The 12,006-nt window shown below is 36.8% G+C and overlaps 1 protein-coding gene across 1 annotated transcript; it reads left to right on the top strand.

The window, feature by feature from the left end:
- The first annotated feature begins 702 nt into the window (after window positions 1-702).
- LOC110093236 (ATP-dependent RNA helicase-like protein DB10) lies at window positions 703-11,762 on the top strand. The gene is made up of 8 exons (XM_020818057.2): window positions 703-1,310; window positions 1,805-1,999; window positions 5,012-5,080; window positions 5,737-6,006; window positions 8,232-8,582; window positions 8,688-8,965; window positions 9,118-9,504; window positions 10,507-11,762. The coding sequence occupies exons 1-8, from the start codon at window positions 1,041-1,043 to the stop codon at window positions 11,510-11,512; spliced, it is 2,826 nt and encodes a 941-aa protein (XP_020673716.1). The 5' UTR covers window positions 703-1,040; the 3' UTR covers window positions 11,513-11,762.
- The last annotated feature ends 244 nt before the right edge of the window (window positions 11,763-12,006 follow it).

Genomic DNA, 12,006 nt, shown 5'->3' with positions numbered 1-12,006 from the left:
CTACCATTCCCCACAACACAAGCTCACTCGTCTCCCACTCCTAATCTATTAGGAGCTTTAGGATAGGTTTTTATTGACTTTGGGACGTTTGCCAACCACTACTTTCCTTTCTTTGGACTTGTTACTAAACTCACCTACACATACTTGCCCTTAAGCACTCTGCACTACATAACTCACTCGAGACAAAGAAACAAGATCAAGAGAAGCAATCATTCATCAAGTTAGCCATAGTGTGACACATGTATAATGCAGTCTGTATTAAGAGCTCTTAATTTCTGTACTTTTAATTGATGTGACCACGTTGCCCTGTGATCTTAGAGGTGATTAAGTACATTTTGTACTTTTAAACATTATATATATATGAACTACTAATTTATTTTCTATGGAGTTTGTTCTTTCTATTTTCACAAGTTCTCAGGAAAAATTAATTTGAATATAACAAATTTCATAATTAAATTGTTATACATATAAATTTGAAAGTTTATGCATGGGGCATATAAATTATTAAAATCTCATAAGTTCTCCTAGTTATCCTAGTTATGAAAGCAGAATTTTTTTTTTTTTGGAAAAAAGCAGAATTTGTCAATAAAAATAAATTAGAGGGTAATATTGAAAACAACCCGATGGTTTGTCAAATTACGATTCTTAGTAGGTTCAAATTGTGCATTCCTCTCTCATTTCCTCCGACGACTCGCATCTGATTAGTTTAGAAGGCACACCCTCTCGTTCGCTAGATTCGCCGCGAAACCCTAGCCACGTTCGAGGAAAAGAGCGAGGAGCATCTGCTTTTGCTAATACTTTTTCTTGTCAACCCTAGATTCAGTGCATCGTCTGATTTGAGAGAAATTAGAGCAATTTCTTCTTTTGTTTCTCTTTTATTGGCCCAACCTAGGCTTTAAGTTTGTGATCTGTAGATCTAGCTGGAGAAGCTCTAAGAATCGGCGTTTTTCTTCATCCATCCACATACCATCCTCCCCACCTTTGAATCCTAGGGTTTCTAGTCGTTTTTCGAGATTTAGCGGGGCTCTTTCGCTCCGAATATGACTCCCACGGCGACGGTATCTCAAGGAAGCGGGCCGCGTTATGCTCCTGAGGATCCGACACTTCCGAAGCCGTGGAAGGGTTTGGTCGATGGGAGCACAGGGTATCTCTATTACTGGAATCCTGTGACAAATGTGACGCAGTACGAAAGGCCTGCTGCGGAGGAAAAGCTGCCTCCGCCACCGCCAATTCCAAAGTCGGCGCCGCTTTCATCCGTTCAGGTTCATCAGCATCATCATGATGAAGACGGGAGATCTCGGAGCCATCAGGTACTATCTACTTGAATATCAAATTTGTAAGTAACTATAGATTCCTCCGTAGTGAACTGCTACTTGATTTTGTAAATATTTGGTTTCCTTTCTAATCTACAACTATATATATATATATATATATATAATCAATTACAACAAATGCATGAAACAATAATAATAACAAAAAAAGTTTAAGGCTTGCTGTACTCTTTATGTCAAGTATTATAAAGTGATACTTAGTTTATCCTTATCATGCACTATTTAATTAATAACTATAATAATTATTATAAAAGAAAATAACAAAAGAAAGAAAAGACAAAACATGTAATAATGACAGAGTACAGATTGAGTGGTTCCGTTTGCATGTGTAATATCTTGTGTAAAAGAATCGATAAGTTTAAACAATTAGGCTGTGGTTTAAGAAATGTAACTGAAATGTATAAACCTAGTTGCAATGATTATAAAAATCCTTCACCCGCACTTTATCTGATAGTGAATAAATCAAATTTCAGCATCAAGGAGTTAGAGTTAGTGGAGAACGTTCTGGACATGCTTCAGGTGATTTGGGACATGGATCTTCTGGCCCACATAGTCATGTTCACCTTTCAGTGCATTCAAGGACATCTATGAGAAATCATGGTTCTTCTGATGCTGGAGTGAGTTTATCTGCTGAAGCATATCGTCGCCAGAATGAAATAACTGTCACTGTAAGTTTTCTGCATAGATGCTAATCTTACTTTACATGCAATTGTGCATTTTTGTCATTCTGGACTCTGAATGTCTAGTAAATTTTTTATTTATGTTTGTTATGTTTGCAAAATAGAAGTTGTGTTGTAACATATGGTGTCAGAATTTTATTGGAGTGTTTGTTTTTTTTTTTTTTTTGCATTTGGGCACACATATGATTTTTCTCTAGATTGTCATAATACAAAATAATGTGTTTGCTAAATGAATCTTTGCCGTCTTTATTTATTTCATGTGTAGTGCTCATAATTATTTAGGTATAATTTGGTATGAATTTGTTGAATTTGGTGCCAAAATATGTTAAATCCATCATATGTGCTGTATTTGTTTTACTAACTTATCAATTTATTGATCATGTGGGGTATCTGCATGTGCAGTCTTTTTTATCTTTTGAAGTACTGGATACAAGCATTTTTATGGTACAAGTTGGTCTGCCCTTTGTTGAAATAACCCATTTCTGTTTTGGCGGCTGCTTTTTATTTTGATAATTTGTGATATGCGTAGTTTTTCTCATTGTTTTTTGTTCTAACTGTGATTAGTTCTGCATAAAAAATTGATATTTTAAATGTCAATTTCCTCGTTGGTTTTTAACAGATTTAAATATGGCTGTGAACAGAAAAATAAGTTAAGGATTTGAGGTATAAATGAGTTGATTGGCACAATATTTTTTTTTTTCCTTTTGGAGTTTTAACTTTGTTTTTATATTAATAAATTAACAAGAAGGTTTAAGTGGACAGATTTGGCATAATACATAATAATATGCAACTTAAAGAAAATTTTTGGAAATTACTTTTGGTAATTAATGTTATTAAGGGGAGATTTTGGATAGTTTCTTCATAGATTATTTTACGTATTACTACGACACTTGTGTTTGGCAGCAACCTTCTTGTGGTATTTAGAAATTTCTTTGGTTAGAATGATATTTTCACGAACTCTTTTGCTAGAGTGTTTAAGTTGTAAAAGAAGTTTTCTAAATTTTTATGGAGGAATAAAATCTATAATATTCAAAAAATCTTTTAAAAACCCTACTTCTCACCAGTGGCGGAACTAAGTTAGGCCAAGGGGGCAATTGCTACCCCTTTAAAAAAAAAACTTGAGTAGGCTTATTTATGTAATGTTGTTTTTGTTTGTGTTCCCCCCCCCCCCCCCCCCACTTTAACCCACTTATTTGCCCCCTTTTGACCTAGCCATGCGTCGCACACAGTCGGGGAAAAAAAAAAAACTCGCCTCCTGCACTCTTTGCACACGTTGGGACTCAATTCTAAAAAAATTTGATTCCTTCACACAAAATTTCTCCTCTTCCTTTCCTGTTCTTCGTGCTGCATTGAGTCCCGACGTTAGCCCATAGCCAGCGTTTTGCTCTTCAATCGGCCTTGCTCTTTAATCGGCCTTGCTCTTCTCCCGGCGCCCGAGTCCCGACATTAGGCTTCCAGCTTCCTTGAATCTCCAACAGTTAAGGTATAGAAAGCATATAATATCTTCTGACTTTTGCTTGAATCTCCAATTTGTGAACATAATAATCTCCATGGATTCCTTGAATCATTTTTTTTTTGTTGCCACAAACTATCATCTTCCATAAAAAAATGACTAGATAACTGCTTGGTATTAATTAGGATTTATGTAAAATATGATTTAGGAGTATGAGCAAAACTTTGAAGATCTATATTTATATTTCCTATTGCTTGAACCGGTCGGTTTTTGTCCAGATTAATTGTTGATTAAGCAATTTTGTTCTTTGATTTCAATGCGATATGTAGTTACGTGTTTCTTGGTCTCACAGATCACCTAAATAAATTAAGATTGAAACTGTAAAGTTAGCTAATCTATATATACATATATTTTATTTGTTTCTGCTTGTTTGGATTCTTACTGCTAGATTTGGTATATAAATATTAGTGCATGAATTAGTTTTTCCAGTTGTTTATAAAAGCAATGGCTATTTCTCCTTGTGCTAAAGCGCCTGCATGATTTTTAGAAATGGGGAAAGCTATTGGATCAACCTGAAGTGATATGATTTATAGAAATGCAAACAATATAAGTAAATAAAGAGAATAAAATAAAAAATAATTAGTTGATAAAATTAGTGATATGATTTTCTCTTAAATTTAGCAAATGGATCTTGTGCTGTTAAGTTTAATAGTTTAACATGCTGCTAGACTTGCTATATACTTAATGTTCAATTTGATCTGAAATATTTTTTTAGGAGTTAATAGATGAAACTTTATTTAAAGAGGAAAGAACATGTTTATATGAAAATTTTGCCCCCCCTAAAATGAAAGGTTGGTTCCGCCCCTGCTTCTCACAGTAGTCACAATTAATTTTATAAACAGCTGTATCCATCTCAGATGACCCTTAATTGCACTTATATTATATCTTATGTGATAGCTGATGTCCATGTCTTTGATAAATGTTTATTTTGATATGTTCAACTATACTGTTTGAGGGCATTGATAAGGTGACCGTCCCTTATCAGGTGAAATTGGCTGATATTGCTTAAATTAACTTAGTCTGATTTGGCATGGGCTGATGTTTGTTTTACCATGGATATGCTGGTTGGTGGCTTGATGGATGGATATTAGTTTTGGTATGCGCTTGATTTTTTTTTAGCAGTCAATATGTAGGGATTATGTGCGGCTCTAGGTAGGCTTTTGTTCAAAAAGCATGTCTACAGAAGTGCTGATCCTTTTACCGAATGATTTATGTTATATTGAGGTCTATTTGAGTTTTTATACTTCAGCATTGTGGATTTAGAGGATCTTCTTTAATGCATGCATATAAAAACTCAAATTCACTTTTCAATATAGAAAGGCAGAAATAAATTGTTGTCTTGATAGGTTGCATTTATATTCTCATGTTTTTTCATCCTCAGTTTATTCTCTTAAAGTAAGAAGTGGATTTAGTTTGACCTTCCCTTTTAAGTAGTTTATGTCTAATTTCCGAGATCATTAACAAGCTATATTTTTAATATTCATCAGGGAGATGATATTCCTGCTCCATACGTGACATTTGAGTCATCAGGTTTTCCACCTGAAATTTTGAAAGAGGTTTGTCTCACTGACATACTTTGAATTTTTTAAGGCTTTGTTTGCCAGCATTGCGTAATGTAAGTTTTTCAGTGCTTTTAACTTAGCTTGCATGATGTAATCTATATTCACTTGCAGGAGGTTCCATTTATACTTTCAGATGTATATACATTTATTTTTCTTTCCATTTTGTACTTCTTTGTAGCAGGTGCGATATTTGCTCCAGGGAGGAGCTAATGTCGTACTGTGATGTGTTTTGCTGCCCTCTTTTGTGAGGGCCGCATGTAGCTGGAGCAACCTTTATGGTGGACTGTTTTCTGGAAGGGCTTTCCAAGGTACCAGTTCTCTAGCTGCTGCCCTCTTTTGGGTGGCTCGCATGTAGCTGGAGTCCTTGTGGTGGACCAATTGTTGGGGCGCCTTCCAAGTCACCAGTCTTGTGGCTGGGCTGCTTCTGCGATTTGGTTCAAGCTGCCACTCAGGCAATCATGAAGGCCCTTTCTCCGGCTCCAGCTTGCATCTGCAAGCAGTTGTCTGCTCTCAGAGGATACACGTTTTCTGGCATTAGCTAAATCCTACAGTTAACTTCCAAATATGACAAGTATAGAAAACAGAACCAAGTGATTATAGAATTAAAGAATGGTACTCCTCATGGAGGGTGTGGGTTTTTGCTTTTCCAGGTACACCGTGCAGGTTTCTCTTTTCCTACTCCAATTCAGGCTCAGTCATGGCCCATTGCATTACAAAACCGTGATGTTGTAGCCATTGCAAAGACAGGCTCTGGGAAAACAATTGGTTATCTCTTTCCAGGGTTTGTACATCTTAAACGAGTTCATAACAACCCCAAAATGGGACCAACTGTGCTAGTTCTTTCACCAACCAGAGAACTAGCAACTCAGATACAAGATGAGGCTGAGAAGTTTGGGAGATCATCAAGAATTTCTTGCACGGTTAGTTCCCTCTATTCCTCCCTGTCTTTGCATTTATGCATGTTTGCTCATACGCATGCATTTTAATTGTGAACTTGCTTTTTGTTATTGTTTGGTGTGACGTGTATTTGTGTGTTTGTGGTGCTTTTGAGCCTTGTATTGGGATATATACGTCATAGTTGCTGTTTTTATTGTGCATTGTTTGAAAGCCCTTACACTGAGTCATGCTGGATATTATTTGTTCTTATGCTTCGTTTGCATTGAAATCTCCTATGCTTGATAGATATTACATTGATTATGACTTGTGTTTCAGTTAGCTATATTACGAATTTAAGATCATTTTTTCCTCTTAGCCCGTGCAAATGTGTATGACAGCTTTTAAGTCTGTGTAACTGTTATAAATCTGCATCATTTGTTGCTTAAAAACCCTCTTGATTGGAACTTGTTTACCCTATTTTCGTTGTGTAGCAGTTGCCAGATTTTATTTAACTCTTTAAAACATATGGATAAATTTGGTGATTAAATCCTTTTGGATTGAAACATGATTTGTGGTATTAGTTATTCTGAGGTTGCAATTTACATTTAGGTTCTCTTTTGTAGTAGCTTAGTAAGAATTTTTTTCTTTCCCTTCTTTCCCTAAAACAGCTTGGCTGCCATTTGACATTTAGAAATGGTTTCTTGCACTATATTTATAATTCACTTTTTATTTGAAATCTAATTAGTGCTTTAAAGTCTTAAGATGTATCTCCATGAAGTAGGGGCATGACATTACCATATATATGGCTAGCTAATATTGTGTAATTAAAACACAATATTAGCATTTTCTATTAAGTACAATATTATTTATTTCCCATAAAAGAGCATACTGATAGCAAAAAAAATTACATGATTAGTTACAATTAAATTTCAAAAAGTCATCAACATCAACATTTAGCCTTTATCTCAATACATGGGGTCAGCTACATGAATCTTTTTTCGATTGTCATGTTAAGAGTCAAATTTTCATTCAAATCTAATAAAAAATATTATTTCTAATATTTTCTATCCAAGTCTTTTTAGGTCTATCTCTACCTTTCTTAACATAGGTCAAATCTAATATATCTACTCTCCTAATCGGGTCATCGGAAGGACGAGATTTTATGTGACCAAACCATCTAAGGTTTTCTCTAATCATTTATCTGCCACTTGAGCTACTCCAACCTTTTCACGTATAGTCTCGTTTCGCATTCTGTCTCTAAGACAAGCCACTAATCCACCTGAGCATCCTCATCTCTGCAACACTTAATTTTATGCTTTTCTTTTAATGGCCAATACCACACCAATATTAGCATCCTCTATAGGATTATTATTAATTCATTTAGTAACTAATTTTGAAGTCATTCTCATATTCACAGTAAAAATACTTCAGAATAAAAAAAAAAAACTAAAGCTGCATTTAATAACATGGGTTTCTTAGTAAACTTAAAATATCATAATAACATCTTAATGAGAAAAGTTTCTACTTTGACAAGAAACGAACAAAAAATAAGAAATAATAATAGATTTGAAAATAGGGTTAAAGATGAAACTCAGAGAAGTTAGTGCTTTTAACATTTTTGCCATACCTGAGAGGTGAGAAAGAGCAGTATGTTTGGTAGAGCAGCTTTGACACTCTTCACGCACGGCAAAAGGGCGAGATATGAGACTTCCACTTATTGTGTGGTCCCGACAATATAGGACACATCTCTTGAGAATGTCAAAGAGTAACTCGTGCTGCTGAACAAAGAAGAATGAGTGCTAATTTTGTGTATTTTAAACAGTAATCAAGGAGAGTAAGGACTTGTGTGGTTGGAATGCTAATGCTGAAAATGGAGTGGAAGACAAAGTGAGGGTTATGGTAGTGAAAGATTTTTTTTTTTTAAGTAAATCTATCTGTTCTATAAACCAGACCATCGAACCTGAATGAGTACTAGGCTGCAAACCTTAAATCATGTCCATTATGCATTGCTCGTGTTGCTATCCTGTTGGGCCATGTTTGGCCAGTGTTCAACCCTAACTTTGGCTTGAAACATCTCCAATATAGGTTGTTAGACACATGTCGGGAGGCATGTCCAAGTTTAATAGCTGTCCAACATGTTAACAGCACAAACACAAAGACATTTTCATGTGTTTGTGCTTCCAGATGTAATCTCATTTGTACTGACCTTATCATTGACAATATCATGTTTCTGTGTTTATTTGTTAACATCTTATATGTTTTGATGAAGTGTTTATATGGAGGTGCCCCAAAAGTTTCACAATTAAGAGATTTAGATCGAGGAGTGGACATTGTGGTTGCAACTCCTGGAAGATTGAATGACATTTTGGAGATGAGAAGAGTCAGCTTACGTCAAGTCTCATATTTGGTTCTTGATGAAGCTGACCGTATGTTAGACATGGGATTTGAGCCTCAAATAAGGAAAATTGTCAAAGAAGTACCTCGTCGGCGTCAGACTCTCATGTTCACTGCTACTTGGCCTAAAGAAGTGAGGAAGATTGCTGCAGATTTGCTTGTTAACCCTATTCAGGTTAACATTGGAAATATAGATGAACTTGTTGCCAACAAAGCTATTACCCAGGTTTAGAATCAAATGTCCTCTAAGTGACCTAGTGGATCAGTTAATTATTGATCACTAATGCATTTTGTAATATCAATTAATCCTTTTTTCTTGTTTCTCTTATAGTATGTTGAATTGATAAGACCAGTCGAAAAGCAAAGGAGGTTGGAGCAAATACTGAGGTCTCAGGAATCGGGCTCTAAGATCATAATTTTCTGCACTACAAAGAGGATGTGTGACCAGTTAGCACGGTCTCTTATTCGTCAGTTTGGTGCTGCAGCTATTCATGGTGACAAATCACAGGTAGAGCGGGATAGGGTTCTGAGCCAATTCAGAACTGGGAGATCACCTATACTTGTCGCCACTGATGTTGCTGCTCGAGGATTAGACATTAAAGATATCAGGTACGGTGCAGTTGTTTAGTTTTGTTTTACAGTTGTAGAACATCTAAATTATTGCATGTTATATTTGTTTTAAGTATAATGTTATATTGTATCAGCTTGGCTTGCTGTTATCATCATCATCATCATCTCCTGATCTATGCATATCCTTGCAGGGTTGTGATTAACTATGACTTCCCCACTGGTGTTGAAGACTATGTTCATCGGATTGGGAGAACAGGAAGGGCAGGTGCCACTGGAATTTCTTACACATTCTTCTCTGATCAAGATTCTAAATATGCTTTGGAACTTGTTAAAGTTTTGGAAGGGGCGGATCAGCGAGTTCCACCAGAGCTCCGAGACATGGCAGCACGGGGTGGATATGGTGGCAAGTCAAGGCGCTGGGCTTCTGGTTCTAGTGGTCGTGATAGAGGCCGATTTGGTTCTGGTCGAATTGACTCCACCAATGTTGGGAGAACTGGGCATGTCCTATCAGCTTCAAGTAGGGTAGACACTGATAATAACCGCAGCAACTATGGACGTGATCGGGATGCTCGAGACAGGTATTTGCAGGCTCTACTTTTGTTCATAGCCACATAATATTCTTATTATCTTTGCATATGCATGGCCGCACGAGCATAGCTTTCATGAGCTGGTACTTCAGTTCATATTCTCATATTTAATCATGCATAATACACATGTATCCACACTTAGGAATCACCCAAGCACTGTCCACACGAACGCTCTTGCTGAATTACCCCCTGCTTGATATTGAATGTACTATAGACCAAATTTCTTTACCATGACAGTACAATATGTTGTTCTTCTGCATTTTTTTTCCAATTATGACTGGCTAGACAAGTTTAAGCAAATATTGAATGTACTAAAAGGATGTGCCCAAAGTACTAGCTACTTTTGAATTTACAGGGCGATCTATTATATATTATGGCTATTGCATCCTATTTAATAAATAGAAAGTGTAATTGAAGGTTAAAAAAATTAGTCCTTTTCATGTTTAAAGAAGTTCAATCAGAAGGATGGCAAATCGCCATAATATAGAAAAAATGTTCCAGTTCTTATTTGGCTTGCTGGTAATGATAGGAAAGAACTTTAGAAATGCTAGAATTTTACAATTTCTCCAACGCTCGTGCTACTCGTGCTACAGAAAAGAGTGATATTTGTTGGAGAGTTTTATGAAGAAGAACTGCCACACTTTGGGAATGCCATTCTCCTATTTAAATGCCATTTCCTTGATTTCTTCATTTGGTCTTTTTAAGAAATGATATTTTTCTTTCCTTTTTTTCTACATCTTCCTTTCTTCTATTAAATTTATGCTGCAACAATCACTACCCTAATGAACTGGACTTACAATTTTATCATATAATTAGAAGTGGTCGTTGCATGTAATCTAAGGCTGCAGAATGCCTACTCTCTTGCAGGCTTGGTTCGTTATGCAAAATTTATAATTCTGGTTTCCTATGTTTAATTAATAAGTATATACACTTATAAAGACTTCATGGTGTACCTCCATATCCATTTTAACTTATTTTTTATAATACCAACAGATCAGATCGTGTGGATCTGCATGCTGTTGATAAGCATGTCTATAATGATGCCAAAGGCATCTTAAGAGGCCGTAGTCATAGTCGCAGCCCTATCCGAAGCCCTAGCTCAAGCCCAAGCCCAAGAAAAGGAGAGGGTGTGTTTGGCAATGGTCAGAATCGGAGTCGCAGCAGGAGCTGGAATAATTCTCGCAGCCGTAGTAGGAGTCGTAGTCGTAGTCGCAGCATTGGACGCAGCAATGGCAGGCTTCCCGTTGCTGGGACTTCTGGCAGGCTATCACCACCGTCCAAGAGAAAGGAGATATCAGTTGACCATCATCATGGAGGACAATCACCACCACCACGGAAACGAAGGGAAACTTCGAGTGACCGTCACCATTGTTCACCTCCACCTCCTAGGAGGGAAACATCCATCGACCGTCATCGTGGTCATTCGCTGCCCAAGAAGAAAATATTCATTGATCATCTTCGCAGACAATCACCACCCAGGAGGGAAAATTTGATTGATCGTAACCGTAGGCCATCACCAGAGTCCAGAAGAGAAAATTTGATTGGTCATCACCGGAGACCATCACCACCATCCAATAGGCTAAATTCAGCTAATGATCGCAGCAGGACATCATCCCTACCCAACAAGAATGATATCCTAGTTGAGCATGGTCATGCCAAGGATGACTCACCAAGCCCACCAAGGCAAGGCTCTCAATCTCCATACATCCAAACAGAGAATGGAAGTAGAACTGAGTTGGATAGGTTGGAGCAGTTGAGGCGGTCTCCCTCGCAGCACCTTATTTGTGAAACTGAGCCTGATCGGCCGAGGACACCCGAGCATCCAAGTGGTGTAGAATCTGGGCAGCTTCTTGATGAACCTGTACGACTGGCATCAGCTCCAGCAAATGTGGATGAGGAAGAGGAAGGCTTAATTCCACCTGATGAAGAGGAAGGTTTGATTCCACCTGAACCAAATGCAGCTTCCCCTTATCATGTTCCTGATTCAAGGGACAACTGATGAGCATCAGGAAGTCTGCTTTCAAATGATTTTGTTGTATCGTAGAATGCATTTAAGCGGAACCTGCCTTACTTAATAACCTGTATTGTTTTTCACGTCTTGAGCAAGGATATACTATCTGATAATGCGTACATTTTTTAGGCCAAGCCTCGAGTCGTGGTTTTTATTGTTTCGGCTGCTTCATGCTATGAAACATATGAAGTTAAATATATTTAAAACTTATTCTATATAATTCAAGCTTTCTTTACCATGCATCGTTGCTATTTTGTATAACATTCGTGGATTTTGCAATTATCGGTTGATTGATTACCTACGGATGTGTCACTCTTTTTGTATATTGTTTAGGCTTGCAGTTTTCATTAATATCTTAATCACCGGCACCTAGCAACATACTTTTAAAGGGGATCTTTGAATTCCCGTTAGTTTAAAATGGTTGTATTTCTATGCGGAGCAATCATTCGTTCAATCTATTAAAAATGAAAAAAGATGCTTGA

Source organism: Dendrobium catenatum, unplaced genomic scaffold, assembly GCF_001605985.2.
Source record: "Dendrobium catenatum unplaced genomic scaffold, ASM160598v2 fragScaff_scaffold_146, whole genome shotgun sequence".
NCBI lineage: Eukaryota > Viridiplantae > Streptophyta > Magnoliopsida > Asparagales > Orchidaceae > Dendrobium > Dendrobium catenatum.
Note: the sequence above shows the minus strand (reverse complement) of the source record. Positions and strands in the feature narration are given on the sequence as shown.